This window comes from Protopterus annectens, chromosome 1.part1, assembly GCF_019279795.1.
Source record: "Protopterus annectens isolate FY-2018-M chromosome 1.part1, PAN1.0, whole genome shotgun sequence".
NCBI classification, from domain to species: Eukaryota; Metazoa; Chordata; order Ceratodontiformes; family Protopteridae; genus Protopterus; species Protopterus annectens.
The window spans coordinates 171,059,188-171,085,249 of NC_056726.1; the positions used below are offsets into that span (position 1 = coordinate 171,059,188).

Consider the following 26,062-nt stretch of genomic DNA (forward strand, 5'->3'; position numbering starts at 1 on the left):
CTTTCTCCTGAAATACTGACAGAACAGGATTCTGAGGAGTCTGATTATTCAAATTTTGAAGAGGAACAACAACCTCTGACTGCTTATGAGGATTCAAATGCAGAGGAATCCATTCCTTCTGCTTCCCCACCAGAAGATCTTCCCTTTGGAGAAACCCTTTACACCCTCAGGGAACATTTCCACTGGGAATCCCAGGACTTCCCTCAGTCTAAGAAAAGACTAAGAGAGTTTCTAGACCTGTCCCAGCACAGACCCTTGGCCATCCCTCCAATCTTAGAGGTGGTTGATGATGTCTTCTATGAATCCAGCTTAAATCCTGATGCCCTCCAACCTGCTCCTAGAAAACCTGACCGTTATTACAGAGTACCGGATTCTCACAAATACCTGTGCAGAAATCCTGCTGCAGACCCGGAGGTCATTACACAGGGACCAAAAGGAGCTAAGGTTAGTTCTGCAAAGAATCTTATTCTCTCTGACAAGGACTCCAGAGCTCTGAACAGATGCGTATAAAAGTATACAACTCTGCAACCTTAGCTATCAGAGCGCTCAACCGTCTGTTCCACATGTTACAATATCAAAAACACACTTTGGAACTATTAAAACAAAAGATTTCAACCTTTCCTGACTGTGACAGTTCAAAAGAGTTAGCAGATTTGCTGCACTCTACTTGTCAAGTGGCCAAACACTCATTACACTGTGGATAGGATACCCTAGAAGCTTCAAGCAGGGCAGCAGTGTCAGGATCTGTCATTAGGAGACATACATGGTTGAAGGAACAACCTCTCCCTGATCATGTCAAGTCTAAATTACTTGATGCACCCTTGGATAAGGACGGCTTGTTTGGAGTAAAAGCAGAAGAGGTGCTTAAAAAGATGGAAGACAAAGCAAAATCTATGCAAACAGTAAAAGATTTCCTTCAGGCACAACCTCCTAGGTTCAGCAGGAATTTTCCCTCAAAACACTGGTCCTTTCCTGCACATAGCAGACAGGGGCAAGGTAAGCCCCACGGGGACAGACCCCCCAGACTCCTATCCCAGGGACAGCAGAGAACAAAACAGTGGACCACTTCCACTCCAAAGGCAGGGAGTTCTAAGCCATCCCTCTATGCCAGAAACTCTCAATGACTTCCTCTCCCCCCTCTGCCCTCTTTTCACTCACCAAAAATTAGGAGGAAGGCTTTCCCTCTGCAATGAAAATTGGCTTTCTGTAACAAAGAACCAATGGGTCTTAAAGATCATTTTTCAGGGATACAAATTCTTATTCATAGGTTCATAGGTTCATACTAGGCTATCTGCCCTAGGGCATTTATAAGCCTAGCCAGAGTGTGTTTGGCTTTCGCCACCCATTTTAAATTAATTTTGCTGTGCCCTTTTTCGAGGTTAGTATACTGTGCCTTTGTCTAACAGTGACACAGAAGGGATACCCGGGGTAAACCTACGATCTCCCATCAAGATTCCTCTTGAAGAGAGTCAATGAGGGACTCTACCTAACCTGGACTGGGATTTTATTCCAGAGTGAAGGGAGCCTCTGGGAACTCCCAATTCCAAGAGGGTACTCAGACTTGCCTCCAAATCAGTGGGCAGAGGCATTGAAACAAGTCCAAACTCTCATATCCCAAGGGGCAGTAGAACCTGTCTCCTCAGATCAAACAGGCAAAGGCTTTTATTCCAGACTATTCCTTGTTCCCAGAAAAGAGGGCACTTGGTGCCCCATCCTGGATCTATCTATTCTGAACACCTTCCTGGTGATCCCCAAATTCAAAATGCTAACTTTGCAGCAGCTGCTGCCTATGCTGACAAAAAATGCCTCGTTAGTTACACTAGATCTAAAAGATGCCTACCTCCACATCCCCATAAGGGAATCCTGCAGGAAATTCCTTCGCTTCAGAGCAGGCTCACAACACTTTCAGTTCTCTGCACTACCCTTTGGCTTATCTGCTGCTCCCAGGGTATTCACCAAATGCTTAGCCCCAGCCATAGCCTTTTGCAGACAGAAAAATATACAGATTCACCCTTATCTGGACGACTTCCTCATTCAGGCAGATTGCAAAGAAAAGCTCCTCAAGGACCTCCTCTTTGTCGACACCCTCCTAACCTCCTTAGGGTACACCATCAGTGAGAAGAAATCAAAGCAAACACCCTCAAGGAAGACAATTTTCTTGGGAGCACTGCTGGACACAGCATCCCAAAAGGCCTTCCTATCCCCAGAAAAGCAGAGCTTCCTGCCTCTCTGTTTTACCCAGCTGGCTTCCAGACGTCACCCCACTCCAAGGAAGTTCCTGCAAGCCTTTGGGGTACATGGCATCTTGCATCCTTCTAACTCCTCTGGTCAGGCTTCACATAAGAAAACTTCAGTGGTACCTAAAGAACCTTTGGTGTCAGCACTCTCGCCCTCTAGAGACCTCTCTCCCTCTGATCCCCTGTATAAGGGCCAAGTTTCTCTGCTTCCAATTTTTTTTTAGTTTTAACTGTTGCAAAAAAAAAAAAAAGAGAAACGGCAAAGCAGTAATAAGTTGTCTATTTTATTTATTTATTGTATTTACCTGTTTTGTTGACTTGGTAAACCTGCTGGACACATCTGTCCCTTTTCAGGGGAAACTCTGGAGCATTAAGTGACTTGCTCAGAGTAACAAAGAATGGGAAGTAAAGGTGGAAGAAATCAAGCCCTGTACACCCTGGGTACTTGAAGCAGGTCATTAACAGCTCAGATTTTTAGTCCTGTACACTGTTAGACTTAAAACTTCCCTTGTCACTCAGGAGTTAGTGGTCCCTTAGGCAGGCAGATTGCAATCCTGACAGGCTAAATAGCTGTACTCCAAAAGTATTTAGTCTTGCTATTGGAACTTCTACTGTGGGAATTTGCTGTGTATCTGCACTCTTCCCCTCCTTCTTTCCATAGATTAATGGTTGTTATTTTGCATGTTTCTTACAAGATGCGGTTTGTGTAATTTGTATGTTTTTAAGAATTTAGTGTTGAGTTACATGGGTGATTTTCTACTCTTTGTTCTGAGAGTTTTTTTTTTAATTGCTTTCTTGTTTTTTACACTTAATGGTTATGCTAAGGTTTTACTTTTACAATTTATTATGTTTATTCTTATTGTAGGTAGTTAGAACCATCAATTTTACCGGTAGTGCTGTTTTCCAGGTAGACTAATTGTGATCCATCTTTTGTTTTATTCTTCAATTCTTTTAGCAAGTTTGTAATTTTACCATACTTTATTTGAGGTTGCTTTAGGTGGGCATTTTTTGGGGGAGTTGTTGCAAGTTTCATTTGAGGTTTTTTTTACGTAGAGAGTTTTTTTGTGGGTTGTGTGCATGTGTGATTGCAACATATGAAAATGTTATTCTTAGATTATTTGGGTGGAGTTACTTTAATTGATAAAAGTTTGTAGAATGACAAAAGTTGTGATACTTCTGGCAGGATGGTGATGAAAATATTTGTACATCATGCGAGGTGAATGTTTTTATCACACCATTTGTCACTTGTGTGTGTGTGTGTGTGTGTGTGTGTGTGTGTGTGTGTGTGTGTGTGTGTGTGTGTGTGTTCATGAATGATATATGATGTATCGCTGCACACATTTCATCTCATGCTGAAACGCTGGTGTTTTTCATTGATGATAAAGGTCAAATTATGTGATGGCCGAAGTTCATTAGCTTGATTGTTACATAATTCCAGGGCTTTTCCCTCTTTGAGTTTATACGACCTTAGAGTTAGTATATTTAATTTCCAGGGGTGTGGGGCTGAAGTGTCCCCACATAAAAGTTGATGTCCTGCCATATCACTGTTGCAGTATTCTTTACAAAATGGATCCCCTGCCAAGGGCAGCTCCGACATCTGGCCAGTGTACCAAATTCTTAGATTTTATAGACATCTTACATCACATGTGTGCTCTTCCTCAAGGCATAGAGCTTAAAGCTGACATATGGACGAACATACCTCAGAACTTCTTTGCCACCATTCCAAAAGCCATTATTGATCAGTTTGAATGCTCCTTCTCTGCTGGTTACTGAGCCAGGTTAGAAATAAGTGCTCCATTGGTGTTCCTTCTGATCTTTTTTCACTTTTATTTTTGTGAGTTTACTTGTCATCCAGAAAGGGTCAGTGTGGGAGGCAGATTCCCCATAAAGATGGTCACGAACAGTGTCTTTTCTGTTTTGGTGCTTCTTACAGCCATACGCAGTTTTCTGTCTGCCAAGTGTTTGTCCCTAAAACCTTATGTAGTCATCTGTCCTCCTTGTCGATTTACAAGAATAACCAACTTCTTAAAGTGCTGGAGCAGTGTGCTATGGTGGAATCTTCCTATCCCAAAGGTCAGCTGCTTGCCAAGAAAAAGGCCAAAAGCTCAGGTCTGATTCAACTGGTTTCCCACCTCCTGCTGACGTCTCTATCAAGGTTGGTGAAAGCCCAGAGGATCACCCAATTGTTTCGGATTCCTCTGCTGTGGCCCTGTCATAGGCCGACATTTATCCGACTTCTCTCATGTCCTAAGAGACTCTGCAAATGTCCGCTCCAGATGTTGAGGGGGAACCTCAGCTGATTATTTCTTAAGGACCAAGGGGGAACCGCAAGTCTTAGTTTGGGACGAGATTCCTACTACATTGGTTGAATGTAGGCAAGGGTCCAAACTTCCTAAGGTCTTTTTTGGGCAGATGTCTCTCAAAAGAAAAAAACAGAAAACCAAGCATGTTACTCCTGCTACTAAAGGTCCCCAGTGTGAATGTCAGGATTTTGCCCAGGGGTTGTTTAATTCCTTAATGGCCTAAAAACTTCACTGAGGAGCATCTTTGCCTGCTCCTACTTGGTCATCTACTCTCCTTAAGAGGCCCAGAGACCAGAAATCCTCAGAAGAGGATCTAGATTCTGAAGAAGAGTAATTGGCATATTCCTTCCATATCCCTTCTTTGGATTATGGATCTGAGGAAAAACATTCTATTAGTCCAGAGTTTCCCTTGGAAGAACTGTCCTTTGGGGACACTGTCTGTCATATGATGGAATATATCAAATGAGACTGTTCTCAGGTTTCTGGTATTCAAAAAATGGTGTTATGAACCCCTCCAGATGGGATCCCCTGAGCCCTGTGCTGTACCTTCAGTCTTGGCTACCCTTCTAGGTACCTTTTCAGCAACCTATTTGCCCCCCCCCCCAATTCTCAACCTCCAGCCTCTAAGAAACCTGATAGCTTTTACAAGGTACCTGATTGTACGTTCTTGTACAAATGTCTTTTTGGAACATGTAGGAAAAAAAGGTGTATACTGCTGCCACCCTGTCTTTTCGGGCTGTTAATTACCAGACCCTTATGACCATATGTTTTAGCACTTCTTTCTCAAGCTTCTCAGGCAATCTCAGATCTCCCTCATTCAGAAGGGAAGGTTTTTGACCTTTCTGTACTGGGTTCTACCTGTCAAATGGCCCAGTACAGAAAGGTAGATCCCAGTACAGAAAGGTCAGAGACCTTTCTGTACTGGGTTCTACCTGTCAAGTGGCCCACCACTGTATTAAATGTAGTTATGATGCAGCTGATGCCTCCTCTAGGGCTGCTGCCTTTGGTTCTGTTTTGAGACTTTATTTTTGGCTTAGTCTTCAGCTCTTACCTCATGTTATTAAGGCTAAATTTAGTTCTGCTGCTCTGAACTCTTTAAGTGTCTCCAGGATAAAGGCAAGGCCATGCAGGATCTGAAACATAGTTTTGCATCTCCTATTCCTAAATTCCAGAGGACTCATCTCTCCAAATTTGCTTTTGCCTGTAGGCAGCCTTACCCTTCTCCTAAAGGTAAGAAGGGTAATAGGTGCATGTCTCCTAAGTCTACTCAGATTCCTACTTCTCAGAACCCTTCTTTTCAAGACAAACCAGGTTCTATCTGACATTTTGCTTCCCTTTTCCTTCGGTCAGGTTGCCTTATCCCTTTGTCTTTCCCTGTCCATTCCCAATTGGTTATGGGTCACTCAAGCCCCATGGGTTCTGTCCATCATCCACAAGGGATACTTCATGGTGTGGAAATCTTTCTCATTTTCTGAGCATCCCTCAACCTCCTCAGGAACAGCTTCCTCTATTTTAAGAATTGGTTCAGGGCCTTTTGGCACAGGACACTCATGCCTTCAGCCAGGAAGGTAAGGGGTTTATCCCTGGATGTTTCTGGTCCCCAGGAAGGAGGGCACCTGGAGACTCATTCTAGATCTTTATCAGCTCAACACCTTCTTGAAGGTCACTTCCTTTTGGATGTTGTCTCTTCACACCCTGTTTCCTCTTCTTCTTCCACAGGCTTTCTTAGTATCCCCGGACCTCAAGGATGCTTGCCTTCACATCCCAGTTCATCACCTGTTCAGGAAGTGTTTACATTTCTCTGTTTTTTCCTTGCATTTGCAGTTCTCTGATTTGCCCTTTCAGCTGTCTACTGCCCTAGGGGTATTCACCAAATGCCTCACTCCTGTCATTGCCTTTTGTGGGATGAGAGGGGTTCAGATCTTTCTTTAACTGGAAGACCTGCTCATTTAGGCTTCATCCCCCGAGGTCTTACTTCAGTGCCTCCGGTTTGTGATTTGTCTCTTACAATGCCTGGGGTTTGCCGTAAATGTTAAGAAGTCAGTCCTGGTTCCTTCTAAGGATCATGTGTTTCTCTGTTGCAGGATCCAGACCATTCCCATGCTGGCATCCCTGCCTCCTCCCAAAGCTCACCTTTTCTAATCAGTTTTTTCTCTGGCTTCAGTCACAGCCAGGGATTTTCAATGGGTTTTAGGGTTCATGGCCACTCTACCATTAGTATGCTGCATCTGGCCAGACTCCATATGAGAAAGCTACAGTGGTTCTTAAAGTCAGTGTAGCTTCAACACTGTCATCCACTGGATTTTTTTGGTTCCTCTCCTTCCATGCCTTAAACTCGAGCTTCAGTGGTGGATTTATCAGCTTTTTGTCAACCCAGGACTTCCCTTTCACCCCCCCCCCCAATCCCTTCTCAGGAACTTTTTCTAATGCTTCAGACAGGGGTTGGAGAGCTGTCTTTGGTTTACTCAAGGTCCAGGGTCTATGGCCTCCTCATTAGAGGTCAGATCACATCAACATAAAGGAGTTAAGAGCTCTCCTTTTAGCTCTTCAGACTTTCCATTCCCTCCTTCTTCCAGGGCCTCTCGCAATCTTCACAGGCAATGCTACAGTGATGTGGTATATCAACAAGCAGGGGGACATGGAGCTACCTTCTTTGCAGACTGTCACCTCAGGTCTGGGATCTGGCTGTCCAGTATCAAGTGATTCTTCAGGCTGTATACGTTCCTTCAGAGCAAAATATAGTGGCAGACTCTCTGAGCACGTCCAGTACATAGGCTCATGAATGGATACTTCACAGAGATGTGTTTCTGGACACACAGATCTTGTTGCCTCCCCTGTGAACAGGCAAGTTCCTTTCTTTTTGCACCAGAGTTACAAGTACTCTGGCTTGGAAGGTGGATGCCGTATCTTTTCCTTGGAAGGAGGTGTTTCTCTACACCCTTCCCTCATTTTCCTGTGTTTCAGATGATCCTGCTCAGGATAAAGCAATACTCTTCCAAAATCATGCTGGTTATTCCCTTTTGGCCCAGACAGCATTGGTTTCCCCTTCTTCATTTAGCCAGGGGCAATCACAAGTTATCTCACAGGGTGGACCTTCTCACACAAGAGAAGGGTTCCCTAATCCATCCCCAACTTGTCCACTTTTCAACTGACACTGTGGGTGATAGGGTTTTGGTCCCATTTATTTATTTATTTATTTAACATTTATTTATTGGGAAAGTCCAACTTGGAACCAAGCCAGTTTTCAGCGGAGGCCCAGGGAGAAATGCTCTAGATGCATGTCTTTGAAACATGGGAGGAAACCAGAGCACCTGGAGGAACCCCACATGAATGTAGGGAGGACATGCAGACTGCACAGAAGGCACTCCAGCCAAGAATCGAACCAGAAATCCTCTTGCTGTGAGGTGACAACCCCTCCGCTGCACCACTGTGCCATCCATATGCACCTTTTTTGTGAGAATGTGCTTAGGGTTCTGCTGGAGGCCAGGAAACCCACTACCAGGAAATTATACTTGTCCAAATGGAAGAGATTTTCTCTCTGGTGCCTTTCTGTTAACCAGGATCTATTTTCTGTGGGGATCTCTCTGGTTCTCTTTCATTTGTGTAAATTGCTCCATGATGGGTTAGCATATTCTTCTGTTAAAGCTCACCTTTCGGCTATTTCTACTTGTCTGCCATTGACCTCTCCTCTTGCCTGTAGGTTTGAAGTCAAGCAGTTTCTTAAAGGTATCCTTCATATCAGGTATCCTAGGAAGCCTAGTCTACCTTCCTGGGATCTTAGTTTTGTTTTTGAGAATTGACTCAAGCTCATTTTGAGCCTGCTCCTTCGGCCTCCTTGCAACATTGTACTTGGAAGACTGTTCTTCTTTTGGCCCTTACTTCAGCTAAGAGATTTTCTGAACTCCAGGCTCTTCTGGATGTTCCTCCTTTCTGTGTTTTTCTGGGGGACAGAGTGTCTCTTTGTACTAATTTTTCTTTTGTGCCCAATGTGGTCAATGAGTTGTTAATCAGTTTTTTAATTTGCCTTCACCTTTGGATTTGCGTAGACTGCTCAGATTAATAAGACTAAGGCCATTCACAAGTCTGAGCAACTTTTTATTTCTTTTCATCCCATATTTCTAGATTTGGCTGTTTCTAAGCAAGCCATTTCCTCCTGGATATCTAAGGCCATTTCCTTTCGTTATTCCTTTCGTGGAAAGTGTCTTTCTACCACTGTAAAGGCTCATTCTACTTGAGCTGTTGCTTCCTCTCATGCTTTTTTCAAAAGTTTGGACACCAATTCCATCCCTGAGGCTGCTACCTGAACCTCTGTCCTTACCTTCACTGAGCATGAGTTGGATGTTGTTTCCAGAGCAAGAGCTGGCTTTGCCAGAGCTGTTTTGCATGGGTTTCCTGAGGGTTTCTCTGTGCCTTCCTTCCCTCAAGTTTCCTCTTGCGTTTTTGTAAAGAATACTGCAACAGTGATATGGAAGGACATAGTACAGTTGTGTAAAATCTTACCATAACAGTAGATGTCCTTCTCTTGACTGTTGTAGTAGTCTCTTCCTCCCTCCTCCCCTTTCTGATTTGCACTTTTTCTTCTGTTTTCTTGGTCTGGAATTTTTTTTTTGTCTCCTTGTGGATGCATATATTCCTCCTAAATCGTAGGAATGACTGTTCCTCTGGGGACTTTTCAGTTCAGAGGTATGTATGTCAGTCCATCACCTTTGTGCCCTACGCCTTGAGGTGGGAGCATACATGTGATGTACGACATCTATAAAATCTAAGGTTTTGGTATACTGGCTGGATGTCAGGGCTGCCCTTGGCAGGGGATCCCTTTTCTAAAGAAGAAGAGAAGGACATAAACTGTTTTGCTAAGATTTTACTCCACTGTACTTTTTTGCTTTTATCTTGGCAATTGCAAATGTGACATGTTGATTTTACATTTGTGATAACTTTTTTCAATTATTTTAGTGGCGATTAATGGTAAACACTTGTTTTTTCTCAGTGTTTTGTGTTTCAATCAATCTCACTGGCAATTCATTTTAATGTATGTGTTCCCATACTAACAAAACAATTGGACTGCAGTGCAGGATGTGTTCATTTCCGGTTGGGTAGCTTTCTCTGACATTCTCCCTTATTTTCTGTCATATTTCTAACATTTATTGCTGCATTATACTCCATGTGCTAGTCAACATTTGGCAAGGACAGATGCTTATTGACTCTGGGGCATGGGGAGGGGGATTTGAGAGCCTTTGAGTCTGCTCTAAAAATAAGTTATGGTTTGCTGTAAACCAAAGTAACAAATGACTGGTGGAATGTATTGCACAATAGACCAGCTGTTTTTTGGGAGTGAAGTTCTGGTTTGCATAATACAGGTTGTTTGTACCTAATTATTCTACCTACCAAGCTATACTAATGCTGGCTGTTGAGAAACTTATAGGTAACTGCTATTAGTTTCTGGATTACCCTGGGAACAGTTATTTGTACATTGTGGGCCTTTAGCAGAACATCCGTGAGTGGTAGCAGTTTACAGTAGTGATGTACCACCACTGTTTAAAGGCACAGGAATTTAAACCAGTGGGATAGTTTGGATATCCTTCAATGAAATGATGCTTCTAATGCATTTGCATGTGCTGGATCATGGGAAATATTTTTGGCATGTTCTCCTGTGTAATAAGACCTTCAGCCCTTTTCTATACCTTCGTATTCTGATGTTTTCTTTCTGACAGTCGTTTGTATCTACCATTGTTGGGAGAAATTAATGCTTGGAATGCTGTTATTGATGAGAGGACATAAATATACAAGTTGTAATGTAGCAGTACAGTCTTTACAGATGCAACAGTATGTGTTTTTTTCATGATTGTAATGTTAAAGGCTTTTGTGATAGATACATTGCTTCTTGAGGTTTTGTGAGTTTTTTTATCCTTCTTTTCAGGAACCTACACGTCCTGTTCATCCAGCACCACTTCCTGAAGCACCACAGCCAGCACGTCTCCCTCCAGAAGCAGCCAGTACCTCTCTACCTCAGAAACCTCACCTGAAGTTAGCACGGGTTCAGAGTCAGAATGGAATTGTTTTGTCTTGGAGTGTTCTAGAGGTTGATCGCAGTTGTGCTGCTGTAGATAGCTACCATTTGTACGCTTACCATGAGGATCCCAGTGCCACTGTTCCTTCTCAATGGAAGAAGATTGGAGAAGTTAAAGCCTTGCCACTTCCTATGGCCTGTACACTGACCCAGTTTGTGTCAGGAAGCAAGTATTACTTTGCAGTCCGTGCAAAAGATATTTATGGACGATTTGGACCTTTTTGTGATCCTCAGTCAACTGATGTGATATCCACACAAAACAGTTAAACGAAGGCTTACAAAGCCTCTATTTTTTTTTTAAGAAAAAAAAAAAAACTTGTGACTACTTTTCTAACATAAATGCATGAGACTGACTGTAAATTAATCTGAAAAAAAGGTTGAGTTCTTAAACACTACATTGATTTATAACCAAATGAATGTGGAGGTCTGTTGAGAGATCACACATGTTCCTGCGTAGCACGAGGGCTTCTCAGTGATGTTAAAATATTTTCCCCAAAAACACTGCTGCATTGGTCATGCATGTTTCATGCCTTATCAGAGGATGTTCTAAAGAATGTTTTCATTGGTTTCAAAGCTTGGAAAGCATTTGTGTAAAGGATAAAGTGATGAACTTAAGCACTGATGGAGTTAATGGAATATGCAGGAATTACTACTGTTTCTGATGCCCAACCTTTCATACTGGTGACTGACACTTCTTTTTTTTTTTTTTTTTTTTTTTTTTGAGAGACTATACGTAATAGAGATGTAATTTTTATTCAGCCACTGGGAAATTCTTATACTGTTTTACAGTAGCCACATAAAATTTAACACACTGTAAGCTTGAGTAAAGTGTTAGTTTCAAACAAAAGAATATTCCATAATCCTTAATCCCTGTTCTGTTATGTTTGTTTCATTTTAAGCATTGATCTGTGTAATTTTTTTCCTCCATGTGTTTAGTTGCGGCCTTAACAGTAAATTTTTTTCTAGCCTAAGTAAATTTAAACAGAGCTCTTCAAGTATATTTGATAGTATTTGTTGTATTACTCCAGCTCAAATTGCTGACTAAAATTAATATTTTTCCATGCTGCTGTAGAATTAGATACAAAATAGTGGGAAAACAGGGATTATTTTACATATTTCATTGTAGAGGTGCCTGTATACCCCCTTATCCATGGTGCTTTCTGTTTCAGATTAATGTTGGAAGACGTATCTTGTGTGCAAGAGTTCAGTAACTGAAAGTACAGCACCAGTGTACTGCAAGTTTGTACTGTTTACTTTACATAATTCTGTGCCTGACTTAGCATCCTTTAGCAGGGCACATGGTGGTTGGTATGCTTTGCTGTCAGATCAAAGTTACAGAACCCTTGGTTTATTTTATGCTAGTTAAGCATACAGGTAGCTTTCCGCATATTCAAGTGGGATATATATTTGGTAAGGAGATTATAGTGCAGCTTTCCTTTGAACCATTTTGGTTCTGCAGGAAGAACAGTCTGATGTTTGTATATTTTCCCATCTTTAGTTTTAAAATGAATTGAGATTATTTGTTCATATGTATATATAAAAGCTTTGGCAATTTAACCTTGAGTGAAGAATTTAAGGGAGTATATAAGTCAACATTGTATGTAGTCTTTTTATAAGGTACAAGCTTTAATTAAGTAGTTATTTATCTGAAATTGCAAGTTTAGACCTGTGCAAAACCCCTCTTTGTATTTTCTTATCAGCATTCTTTACAGTATACATTAATACCATCAGTTAAAGTGGCCACTGCTTTTTTGTCACACCTCTGTTTACATGTTAGTTCTTGTATTATTTATTCCAGTTCTTAAACAGCACTGTATCCAAGGAGCAGTGGATCTCAGTTTTGCACTTCGTTCAGCAGCTTGGAGAGCGTCTTTGCAAAGAAGTGTAGTGAGTCATTTAGCCACAGTGTGGCACTGTTTGACCTAATTTATAATTTGTCGGGCTTGCGTCTGTTGCAAAACATTTTTAAGGACAACAATTTCCCTTAAAAGTCAAATTGTGCTTGTTCGGAGAAGTATTTGCCCAGTGTTTCACTGCTTAAAGTATTAAAGTTAAACTTTTTAAATTTTGTTTATGCTTTATTTCTGCTGATACTCTAGTCTTTATTTTTGCAATAATATAAACTCTTCAGTAATTGGGAGTAACCTGCCTGTCAAGATTTTTTAAACTTAAAACTAGATTAATGTGGTATGAATGACCTGGAATGCATGGATGTCTTTTTTGCTTATACAAATGTGTTGGTCAGTAGCTGTTAGATTGCACAGGTATTTTGAAGTTGGAGCTGAGGCATTATTATGAAGTGCAAAAATCTGAGTGGTATGAAACCATTCCATTATGATGCTGATAGAAGCTTTCTGCAGACCATTGAGCTTATTTTACCCCCCCCCCCAGTCATTCTCTTAACCCATTCTTTCCCCCTAGTCGAGATTCTTGTAGGTCATTTGTTCCCTTGGGGGAGGCAAGGTTGGAACATACCAACAGTTTTACCATAGTTTAAGGGAAGGATTAGGGTGTTTCCTTTTATCCCTGACTTCCCTTGCATAAATACTAGTTTGCATTCAAGCAGTTGGCATGCACTGAGCCTTTGTAATGCATACCACGCCTTCATATGATGTGTTCAACTGGCCATGCCCCCTTCCTCCCTAAAGATTATCACATCTTTGTGATCCACAGTCTGCACAGTATGTGCTCAGAGCAGACACACCTCCCCCTTCTGAATAGAAGTAAGCAGGTTTAAGTTTTATCATTCCTTTTCTCCCCCACACTAGTTCCAAAATGCACTCAAGCCACTAATTATACTTGGGTCACCTGGGTCGTTGTCAGGGCTTCATCTCTGTATGCCAGCAGATCTAGACAGTGCTGATTTGTAGAAATTACAGTTACGAATTCTTTGTTACTGACATAACCTAATGATCTGATCTATGTATGGCAAGTTCTTAGTCATTTGAAATGCAGTCTTTATTTGGGCAGTTGTGTCCCGAGGGAAAAAAATATCTGTAAATAACAAATGTCCTGAGTTTTTAGGGAAAAAAAAATTTCCCAAGTTTTCTTAAACATTTGCATAAAGCAGTTATTTTGTATCTGAAACACCTAAATATATGAAACTCCTTAAGCAACACAAAAGCTATTTCAATAGGCCTTTATATTGACAAAACAGTGAAGTTAGTTCCTTTTCAGTAGTTGTGCATATATGGTTTGTCCTGTAAAATGTCATGTTTCCAGAAAAAAATGCCCCACTTTGGGCATCTGTAAAGGTGGCAACCCTATTTTGGAGTATTCTTGTACCCTTGATTATTGAATCTTCTGCAACCTTTTACTTCATTTTAGTAATTTACTGCTATCGCTACTTGTCGCCTCACAGTTGGACATTGCCCGTTCAATTCTCAGTTAGAGCATCTTCTGTGTAGCGACATGCGTGAATGGGCGTTCCTTCGTTGAAGGTTGTGCGTTAGGCCCGGCAAGCCAGCACGTCAAAATCTACTGCCAATCATTAGCAGACCGGAGTTCCGCTGTGGCGACCCCTAACTGGGAAAAGCCGAAAGAAACAAACTGCTATCGCTACAGAGGCTTTAGGAAACTGAAATATTAGTAGTTTTCCTTTTTAAGGCTTTGAGAATGTCATTGCTGTGACAGTACTGTGTGCAAATGTCTTAAAGATGAATACATAAGTTAACTTCATTGTGTTAAGTTAACATTCAGGGTAGGATCTCAAATGTTTTTACACCCCATATTTAAAGTGGTAGAAAACTAATTTCAAATTTCTCCAAAGTCTTTGAAATGTTTCTCCTTTTGTGGAGTATATTTAATATCCAGTTCTGTATAATATCCTTTTAGTCTCTTAGTAGATACAATTGACTTTTAGTTATTGCTCAAGTTATTTTTTTAAGACACACAGAGACATAACTCAAATAAAATAAATCCATGAATTGGCCTGCATCATGCAGGATATTTTTTATTGTATGCATTTCAGGACTTGGTGAATAGAAATCAGTATGCGTTCAGGAAACAAGGAACGAGCTGTCCGTTCTACTGACTTTTGTTTTGGCATGATTGTATTTTGTGTACATGCGTGAGAAAAGTGTGTATTTCTTTTGAGGTGATTCTTCTCCAAAATATATTCATTGTCACCTCCACCCCACCCACACATCAACTCAGGACCTCCACCAGCTGGAATCCTCACAGTCTGGTCAATGAAATTAGCACATTTGTCAATGAAATTAGCATAGTGAAAGGAAAAGTGGCACATGGTAAAATAAGACCATAAAAATAAGTCATGTTTTCCAGTTGCATTTAGATTCATAAGCTTACTCTGCAGCTTCTGTCTGTGCCCATACCTCTCAACTTCTGATCTCAGGAATTCTGGACAAAGCCAGAATTAATGGGTGGCAAAGGCCCAAATTCAGGGACTTATTTTAAGTATTGCTGTTATAAAGTTAGAATGTTGATAAAGTAACAGCTCTTTCATTGGCATGCATTTTCTGAAGGGTATGAAGTCTGAACATCAGATGTTAAGTTGTCTATCTCGCCTTCATTCTTGCTGGTTGGGATTGGAGCCGATCCTCGGCTCCGACTCGGCCATCTTCAATAGCTCGAGATCGGTTTGCTGGCTCAAGGCTACCCCATATCCCATGATGCCTAGCGCTAGTTTCCCAGATCTCGTTTGCCGCTTCAGACTGCGAGGTTGTCTTACTGGCTCAGGCTCATATACTTTATTGTATTTTTCAATTTTTCTAGATATTTTTCTTTATAGTGTACCTAATTTATTAGGCGTACTATTTCCCTAGCTATATTCACCTAAATAGCATCTATCCCTCCTGTTTTTCTTAAAAACTCGTTTTACTTAGAAGTTTTCCCCTTCCCTTCCTTTCGTGGTAGCCGTTTAATTTAGAGGCTAACCCTTTTCTGTCTTTTTCTAGTTGTAAAATATATATATATATATATATATATATATATATATATATTTTTTAGGTAGTGTCTGTAGTAGTAGATTTTACTTGGTTTCAGTGTGTGTTAGCTGTATAGTTTATAGTGTTTAATTAGTTATACCTGCTAACTTTTTTTTTTTTTTGCTCGTGTGTGTGTGTGTGTGTGTGTGTGTGTGTGTGTGTGCGTGCGTGCGTGCTTAACCTTGGTGTGTGTGTGGTAACATGTCCAAGGATACTAAAGTGTCCGGATTCAAGAAGTGTGACTCATGCTGTCAGAAGATGTCTCTGACAGATGGTTACACTTCTTGTGTCTACTGTCTGGGCGCGGTGCACCTGCAGGACTCTTGTTCAGTCTGTCATGCTTTCAGCCCAAGGGTCCTGCAGAAGCGCAAAAATAAGCTAATCCTTCGGAGTTTGCTTAAACCACAGGATTCACCGGCTAATGCTCAGCCTGCAAAATCCTCCAAGCCACCCAAGTCTTCGGCTCCTAGATGTCCTTCAAGAATGCAACTGCAGTCATAACATATGGGTTGTCCTGCCTCAGGCAGCCCTCGGTCGGCCGAATTCCAAAGTCTGGGTCCGGCGTCGGCTGGTGTTGCCTCCTCTCCGACGTCACAACGGCTGGAGTACAAAGGCATCGGCCGACGCCATCTTCTTCAGTCTTTCTTGCCGCGCGGTGCCCGAAGCAGAAGCAGTTCGCAAGTGCCGGTCGGTCAGCTCCTGTGTTTTCAGTACCGAAGTCATCTAAAAGCTAAGTACCCCGTTGGGGAACATTTTTTCTTGCCTCAGCCGATGTCAAAACAAATTGAGAAAGTTAATAATTGTTTGTCTTGTGGTAAACAAATACCTCATAAGGACTTCCATTCTTACTGTCTTCCTTGCCTGGGCCCAGACCACGATGTCTCGGCCTGTGCTGCCTGTGCTTGCTTTAATAAGCGCACTCTCAGGCGCCTGGCAGAATTTGCTGAAGACTTTTTTGGCGAATCCTTCGTATATACCCTGCCGTCGGATCAACCGACAGCTCAATCTTCCAAATAACGGAAGGACCGGGACCGGCATCCTCGGCCCACGTCTTCTACCGATACTACTCCTAGACCCTCCGCTAGTGCTTCTGTCCCTGCGGAAGCGGTAATTCAGCCGCTCCAGGCCGACGACACAGCATTAACTAGTCCTTCGGTCCCGGAGACCTCTCTGGTGCCGGTTGTTGATTTTCCACCGGATACCGAAGTTCTTGATTTACCCGACACCATTCCGGTGGACAAGGTCACTCCTGCACGTGGGGCTGCTAGGCCTCCTGTATCTATGTCCATCAAGGCCTTTGCACGTGCTAAGGCCGCCAGCCAGGCCAAGGCCCATCCTAAACCTGCTGTTCAGGCCCCCTCTTCTGATAAACAGATTATGTCTCTTGCTGCAGACCTTATTTCCCTTATCAGGGGGTCTCAGCCTCACCCAGACAGAGGTTCTCAGCCTCCTGCAGAGAAAAGGCCTAGAACTGAGCAGACTGAAAACCTCTCTTCAGATGAGGCCTCTGGGGATTCTGAGCATTCAGATATTCAAGAAGAATCCTTCCAGGCCTATGAGGACTCTGATGCTGAGGAATCAATTCCCTCTGCCTCTCCTCCAGAGGATTTCTCTTTTGGTGAAGTCCTGCACTCAATGAGGGAACATTTCCAATGGCAGGGTCAGGAATTCTCTGATTCCAGGAAAAGGCTCCGTACCTTCCTAAAGCTTCCCCAGCACAGACTTTTAGCTATTCCTCCTGTGATGGATGTTTTGGATGATGTTTTCTCCGATTCCAGTGCTAACCCTGACTCTCTCCCACCTGCTCCTGTCAAGCCAGACAGATATTACAGAGTCCCTGACACTCACAAACATCTCTTTAAGGCCCACACCGTGGATTTAGAAACCATTTCACAGGGTCCCAAGGGAGTGGCTACCTCCACTGCCAAGAATCCTTTGCCAGCGGATAGGGAAGCCAGGTCTATGGAGAGATGGGGTAAAAAAGTTTATACCTCTACCACCCTAGCCATGAGGTCTCTTAACTGCCTTTTTCATATGTTTCAGTACCAGGATTTTTTACTGGATGATTTACAGAAAAAGCTAGCCTCTCCTGAGCCTGTTGACAGAAAGACTTTGCAGGATCACATACATAACACTCAGCAGGTTAACAGTCATTTTCTTCAGTGTGGTTATGATGCATTGGAAGCTTCATGTAGGGCAGCTATGACTGGGGCTGTGATACGTAGACATGCTTGGTTAAAAGATCAGCCACTGCCAGACCATGTCAAAGTAAAGTTACTTGATGCACCTCTGGAAAAACAGAAGCTTTTTGGTGCTAATGCACAAGATGTGTTAAAGTCCATTGAGGAAAAAGCTAAGTCAGTACAGACAGTCAAGGATTTCCTCCAGGTTCAGCCACCCAGATTCAGTAGAAACTGGCCTTCAAAGAATTGGTCCTTCCCAGACTCGGACAAGTTTCAAAGGGGAAAGAACAGGCGTGGCCGAGGCCAATACCGAGGCTCCTACAGGGGATGCCAATGGCAACCTACAAATCAAAGAAGTGCTGCAGCCAGTCCAGCTGCACCACAAGGACAGTCACAATGACTTGACTTTCATACCGCCTACAAGGGCTCAGAGAGAAGCACCCTTGGGCGGAAAATTATCCTTATTCTCAAAGAACTGGCATATCTTAACCAAGGACAGTTGGATTCTGGATTTAATAGACAAGGGTTACAGATTCCACTTCCATACTTTACCTACAAGACAAGGCATGCCAAACCTGCCACACCATCAAAGGGCAGAGGCACTCATTCAAGTTTCAAAGCTATTAAGTATAAAAGCAATAGAAAAGGTACCTCCCAGGAACAAGGCCAGGGATTCTATTCAAGACTGTTCCTTGTTCCAAGAAAGGAAAACAAATGGAGGCCTATACTGGACTTGTCTACTCTAAATACCTTTCTCATTGTGCCAAAGTTCAAAATGCTGACGTTACAGCAACTCCTTCCCATGCTGGGCAAGGGGTCTTGGCTGGTCACTCTGGACCTCAAGGAGGCATACCTGCATGTCCCAATCAGACAAAGCTGCAGAAGATACCTCAGATTTCTTGCAGGGACAGAGCACTAGCAATTCTCAGCATTGCCGTTTGGCTTATCTACTGCGCCCAGAGTGTTCACGAAATGCCTGGCATCAGTAGTGGCACACTGCAGACTCCAGGGAATTCAAATATACCCCTACCTGGACGACTGCCTCATACAAGCAGACAACAGACAAACCTTAATAAAAAACTTGGACTATGTCATGCAATTACTACAGGCCTTGGGATACACAGTCAACGTTCAGAAATCAAGGCTACTGCCATCCCAACAGATTATTTTCCTAGGAGCCAAACTGGACACACAAACACAAATGGCCTACCTCACAGAGGAAAAACAACAGCAGTTACCAGTGTACTTCAAAGGCCTAGCACAGCTCTCCCAGCTGACTGCAAGGAAACTCCTGCAGGCCCTGGGGTTCATGGCATCATGCATTCTTCTGATACCTTTGGCAAGACTTCATATGAGAAAGCTGCAATGGTATTTGAAAAGCTTATGGTCCCAACACAGCCAAAGCCTAGAGGACGTAATCCCACTTATTCCATGCCTGCAAAAGGAATTCTTGTGGTTGGCTCAAGCAAGTCAATTAAACAAAGGCATGTCTTTCAACAGACCTCAAGCAGGTCAAATAATTACAACAGACGCCTCAGATCATGGATGGGGGGCGCACATGGAGGGCAGATGCGTTCAAGGTCAGTGGACACCAAAGGAAAGACATCTGCACATAAACCAAAAAGAGATGCTGGCAGTGGTACATGCAATCGAGAGTTTCGAAAAATCACTGCAGCAAGGACATTTACTAATAAGGACAGACGACACCACTGTCATGTGGTATATAAACAAGCAGGGAGGGACTCATTCATACCCCCTCTGCAGACTAACAATGATTCTCTGGGAAAAAGCATTGAGTCTGAAGATACACCTGCAATCCCAGTTTGTGCCAGGCAGGGACAATGTACTGGCGGACAAGCTGAGCAGAAATTTCTTGGATCCACACGAATGGATGCTGCATCCACACATTTTCTCACAAATAACAAAGACATGGGGAAGACCAGACATAGATCTATTTGCGTCTCACAGGAATCATCACCTGGAAAAGTTCTGTACCAGGACCCACCATGCACTAGCCTGGACAACTGATGCTCTCTCCTTTGGAATTCCCTAAAAATTTATGCATTTCCTCCTCTACCACTGTTGACCAAGGTGATCCTGAAGATCAAAGCAGAACAACCAACAGGCATTTTGATAGCTCCAGACTGGCCAAAGCAACACTGGTACCCATTGCTGTTGAGCATAACTCGGACCAAACCGTGGCCTCTGCCCCTATGGCCCCTGCTCCTAACACAACACAACTACAGGACTGTTCACCAAAACCTGAAAACATTACATCTGACAGTCTGGAGGTTACTTTAACTCCTTCCGCTTCCAATCTTTCCAAGGCAGTTCAGGACATCTTATTGGAACCACACAGACCATCCACCAGAAAAGCCTATTCGGCCAAGTGGAAGAGATTCAGCATCTGGGCTGCCAACAGGGGTCAGGATACAACAATACTGAGTATACCTCAGATATTGGAATACTTGGCAGAAATGTTTCATTCTGGACTCTCATATTCTTCCATAAAGATTCATGCCTCAGCAATCTCAGCAAGATACAATTGTGATCCACCAGTGTTCTCACATCCTTTGCTAAGACAGTTCCTGAGAGGGATAAAGAATATCAAGCCTCCCAGAAAACAACCAGTACCTGCATGGGACCTCGATTTTGTACTGGAAAAATGATCTCTGCCTCCCTTTGAGCCAGCAGCAACCTCGGAGATGCAATTTCTATCATGGAAAACGTTTTTTCTATTGGCAGTCACATCAGCAAGAAGAGTCTGGGAGCTACAGGCACTCATGGCAGTACCTCCTTTCCTCATTTTCCATCAGGACAGAGTCTCTCTAAGAACAAATCCTTCTTTCATGCCAAAGGTGATTTCCAGGGTGTCTCCAAATCAAGCTATTCACCTTCCTACTTTCTTCCCCAATCCTCAAAATAGAGGGGAAAGACTGCTGCATACCTTGGACATACACAGGCAACTACGCTACTACTTGGACAGAACTAAGGCCACCAGAAAATCTGACCAGCTGTTTGTAGCCTATGCTGCTGGAATACAAGGAAAAGCAATCTCCAAGCAATCAGTTTCAAAATGGATTGGACACTGCATCAGATTCTGCTATTCTTACCATGGAAAAAGTGTGCCAGCCAATATTAGGCCACATTCCACCAGAGCTATAGCCACATCCACAGCTTTCCTAAGAGGACTGGCTACAAAGGACATTCTAGAGGCTGCTACATGAGCTCCGTGCATACATTTACCAAACACTGCAACCTGCCTTTATACTCCAGATCCCGAGCAGGCTTTGCTTCAGCAGTTCTACAGGGCATTTTAGCTACACCATCCTTTTCTTAGCTCCATCCACCCCCAGCTTGACTATGGTATTCAACCCATATGTTATGACTGCAGTTGCATTCTTGAAGGACATAGTACAGTTTTGTACCTACCATAAATGTAGATGTCCGATAGATATGCAACTGCAGTCGGATTTTCCCTCCCGCCTTCCCTCTTTTTTTCCTTCATTTGGGTCCATTCCCCCAGTTCCTTTAGCTGGGGGTATCTCCTGTGGTGTATCTGTTTATTACTGTTGTGCATGTCTGGAATTGTTTATCCATTCACCAAATTTAGCCTTCCTAGGAGGGCACCTGGCATCTGGGGCAAGAAACACTGAAGAAGATGGCATCGGCCGATGCCTTTATACTCCAGCCTTTGTGACGTCGGAGAGGAGGCGACACCAGCTGACGCCGGACCCAGACTTTGGAATTCGGCCGACTGAGGGCTGCCTGAGGCAGGACAGCCCATATGTTATGACTACAGTTGCATATCTATCGGACATCTACATTTATGGTAGGTACAAAACTGTACTTTCTGAGCTGTCATTGGGTGAAGCACCACCATGTGCCTCTGCTCCAGACGGAGCCGATGTGCCTCCCTCATAGTCGGCTCCAACATGAACTTCGGAGCCGTCCGTGAATCGAAAGAGATCTAGGTCTCCCTCCTTGGAGTCTATACGCTCGGCTCCACGGTCACCTCTGCTCCAATCGGAGCGCAGTCATAAGTCCTCACTCCACTCGGTCCTCCAGACTTTCAGATCATGATTTGGAGAGAGTGGAGGAAGGTTGCTAAAATCATAGGCACTAGCAAAAATGTTGTCCAGCCCCCCCTCATCAGGTGTCGGCTCCATCCACTTCTGCAGATATTCCTCCTCCGACTCCTCCCTTGAGTTCGGAGCCAGAGTTCGTTGGGGTTCGAGTCGTGGAGCCGTCGGCTCCGATACCTTCTCCTTCAGTTCCGTCATCTGCTCCGATCCCATCCTTGGTCCCGCCCTTGGAGGGATCTGGGCGCCGGGACTTCCTCGGAGCTTCGGCGCAGGTGAGCTCAGCTCCTACATCGGCTTCGGAGCTGTCCCCCTCGGCGCGGAGAGGGATTCCAATTTCTTCGGAACCGGAGTCGTCTTTGCGTCCGGGCAGGGACGCCTTTCAGGTCATGAGAAGTGTACTGGCCCCTGAGCCAGTCCCACAATCAACCCCATCGGCTCCTCCCCCTATGGTGCCTACGTCTGCCCCTCCTCCTGACCCCAAGTGTGGGGAACCAGCACTCCAGGGCACCCCTTTGGGTGTTTCTTCTTCTTCCAAGGCCTCCCCTGATCACTCAGAGGAGCCACCTCGTAAGAGGAAGTGCAAGAGGAAGCACGTTGACTCCCCTGAGTCTGTCACATCAGATACCAACTTAGAGGATTCGGAAGGGTTCCCGAGATCCCCCTCTGAAGATGTCTCCTTTTCAGACATCCTTGAAACCCTTAAGCAGAGGGTGAACTGGAATACCCTAGCTCCTTCCGAGGATGAGTTGGTATTTCTGGACGCGTTTGGTTCCCGACCCTCCACCTCCTGGGTGTCTCTGCCTTTCGACCCACTTATGTCTGTGGTGGCTTGGAAGGCGTGGTCAGCTCCAGACACAGTGGAACCAACCCCCAGGAGACCTGCTAAGTTTATAACTGCACCTCAGGACAAACAGTTTTTAACTAAGGGCGTACCTGTTGATGCCATGGTGGTAGCAGCAGCTACAAAGAAGGAGTTGGCAGAAACTTCGTCATCTGTCCATCCTCCTAACAAGGAGTCTAGGACTATGGACAGATATGGGAAGTGAATGTTTGCTTCAGCGACCTTCTCTATGAGGTCTCTGAATTATTTGTGCCATTTCACCCGCCTTCAGAGGGATCTCCTTAAAGAGCTTGGAGATACCTTCCAAGATCCATCAGCTGAGAGGGCTCAAGCTAAGGTGGTCTCCCAGCTGACGACACTGAATTCAGTTGTTAACTCCTCCATGAGGCTCATTTCTTATGCAGCCGATGGTGCGAGTAGAGCCGCAGGCACAGGCGTTGCCCTTAGGAGGCACGCATGGATGCGGCTATGTAATTTTGCGGAACCCTTCAGAGAGCGTCTTTCACTAATAGCCCCTTTGATGGCTCCGCTCTCTTTGGATCACAGGTGAAGGACACACTAACCAGGTGTGAACAGGAAGGTAAGACTCTCTCTGCCGTGGGAGTCCGTTTTTCCACTTCTTCCAGACCATACCCCAAGGGTCAGACGAGTGGGAAAATGTGGTTCCGCAAATCCCAGGGAGTCTTGCCTGACACACGTGGTGAGTTCCCCTCCAGGAGCAGAGGAGGGAACAATAACAGACGTCGCCGTCGTGGCAGAGGGGGTCCGCAAAACCAGGGCAGCAGAGAATCCTTCTCTGAGAAGCCCTTTCAGCATCCCTGAAGGGTTACCCGGCTGCCCACCTCTGGAGACAGTCGGGGGAAGACTTTCACTGTACCCCAAAGCCTGGCAGAATCTAACTCAAGACAAGTGGGTACAGTCAATCATATCCGGAAGTTACAGAATTCCCTTTGCTCAACCCCCGTTACTGTCAAACAAGTCCCTTCCAGATGTTCCACCCAATCTAAGGGACCAAGCAGCCAAAGAAATTTCAAAGCTGCTACAAAAAAGGGTCATCCAGGAAGTCCCAGCAGACCAGATCGGATCCGGAACTTACTCAAGGTTCTTTTTGGTACCAAAAAAGACAGGGGACTGGAGACCCATTCTGGATCTCAGCAGACTAAACAGGTCTGTACAAAGAACAAAGTTTCAGATGGTCATGCTACAGTCCATTCTACCCTTCCTGGGTCAGGACAATTGGATGTGCTCTATGGATCTTCAGGATGCGTACTACCACATCAAAATGCACAGGCACTCCAGAAGATTCCTTCGCTTACAGCTGGGGGCCAGTCATTATCAGTTCAGAGCTCTGCCCTTTGGTCTCACCACAGCCCCCAGGGTGTTCACCAAATTCATGGCAGTGGTTACGGCTCACCTGAGATGTCAGGGATTCCAGGTGTTTCCATATCTAGACGACTGGCTCCTCACTGCTTCCACCAGGCATCACCTCCTACAAGCCAGGGACTACACTATCAAAACTTGCTCCAGGCTAGGTATCACAAAAAATTTCGAAAATTCTGCATTGTTGCCCTGTCAGCATATCACTTGTATATGCGCAAATCTAAATACCAGGAACATGTTTGCAAACTTTCCACCAGACAGGGTATCACTAATTTGCCAGCAAGTACAGATTTTATTAACATGCAAAACAATTCAAGTCAGGTTTGTCCTCCGAACACTGGGTTCCATGGCATCAGCAATTCTTCTTGTCCCCCTGGCCCGCTTTCACATGAGAATCCTCCAGTGGCTTCTGTTCATACAGTGGTCCTTCCAACAGCTTCCCATGTCTCACAAGATTATGATCACAGAAGCATGCAAGAAGCACCTCGCTTGGTGGATGGTCTCCCCATCAGTGTCCCAGGGCAGACCATTTGTGCTACCCCCTCCAGTCACCACAGTGACCACGGATGCCTCCCTGATTGAGTGGGGGGGGGCCATTATCAGGGCAGGACAGTCCAAGGCACCTGGCAGCCTCACGAGTACCATTTGAATATAAATGTCTTGGAGATGAGAGCCGTGCTTTTAGCGTTGCAAGCCCTTCAGGACTCTCTCCCGGGACCATTGCAATTCAAAAGGACAACATGTCAGTGGTGTGGTACATCAACAAGCAGGGCGGAACCAGGTCCTATCCTCTATGTCAATAAGCACTCAGGCTCTGGCAGTGGGCGATCACTTACCAACGTTTTCTGATCGCAACGCACATCCCTGGGAGTTCCAACGTCATCGCATACAGGCTCAGCAGAGCAATTCTCATGCCTCACGAGTGGTCTCTGAATCAGGTAATTGCGGAACAAATCTTTTGCAAATGGGGGCAGTCTTGCTGCGACCTGTTCACCACACCTTTCAACAGCAAGTGCAACAATTTCTTCTCCCTTCTTCCACTTCCCGGCCACTCCCCCAGAGATGCTCTAGTCCACGATTGGCCTCAGGGACTTTTTTATGCTTTCCTTCTGTTTCCCCTAATACCCAAACTCATACAGAGAGCAACTGCGTTGGGTTGCAAAATGATCCTCATTGCCCCTTACTGGCCTCGACAGATATGGTTCCCATTCCTGCATCATTACCTTCTCGAGCAGCCTTGGATTCTGGATCCTATTCCAGATCTGCTTATTCATCAATCGGGCAGACTGCATCGGTCCCTTCAAACACTCCAGCTCACAGCTTGGTTGCTCCACTTCCAACCTTAGCCATGCTTCCTAATATTTCCTCCTCTGTGCGGTATATTATCTCATCGCACAAATCCACAACTAGGAAAACTTATGCTAGCAAGTGGAAGCGTTTTTCTTGTTGCGCAGAGGTTAAGAATATAGATCCCTTTTCAGCCCCTGTCCACGAGATTTTGGAATTTTTAGCGGAACTCTTTCATTCTGGTTCCGCTTCTGTGACAGTCAGGGTTCACTTAGCTGCCATTTCGAATTTTCATATTGGGTTGTCTTCTAATAACATCATGTCTCATAAGCTGTGTAAAGCCTTCCTCAAAGGAATCACTCTGCTTAGGCCCCCAGTGAGAGATCCCCCACCTCCGTGGGATCTAAATTTGGTGCTAGCTTCCCTAATCTTGCCACCTTTTGAGCCTGCAGCATCTTGCTTCATTAAGTTTTTATCCTAGAAGACTCTCTTTCTGGTAGCCATTACTTCTGCCAGACGTGTTTCGCAGCTTCAGGCTCTATGTATTCGTCCTCCATACTTAGTTTTCCATAACGATAGGGTCGCTCTTAAGGACCAATCCTTCCTTCCTTCCTAAGGTCTGTTCACAAAATAATTTAAATCAATCCATAGACTTTCCTGTGTTCTTTCCTAATCACACCAATAAGGCAGAATATAAATTGCACCAGTTGGATGTTCACAGACAGCTTTGTTT

At 44.2% G+C, this 26,062-nt stretch overlaps 1 protein-coding gene across 5 annotated transcripts in view; it reads left to right on the forward strand.

Moving 5' to 3' along the window:
- Positions 1 to 12,672, forward strand: part of LOC122804204 (activating transcription factor 7 interacting protein) — a 758,747-nt gene extending 746,075 nt beyond the window's left edge. For all 5 annotated transcript variants that reach the window (XM_044073945.1, XM_044073934.1, XM_044073906.1 and 2 more), the window contains one exon: positions 10,458 to 12,672. In XM_044073945.1, coding sequence (XP_043929880.1) covers positions 10,458 to 10,874 — 417 coding nt within the window. In that variant the 3' untranslated portion in view covers positions 10,875 to 12,672. The remainder of the gene's footprint in view (positions 1 to 10,457) is intronic.
- The last annotated feature ends 13,390 nt before the right edge of the window (positions 12,673 to 26,062 follow it).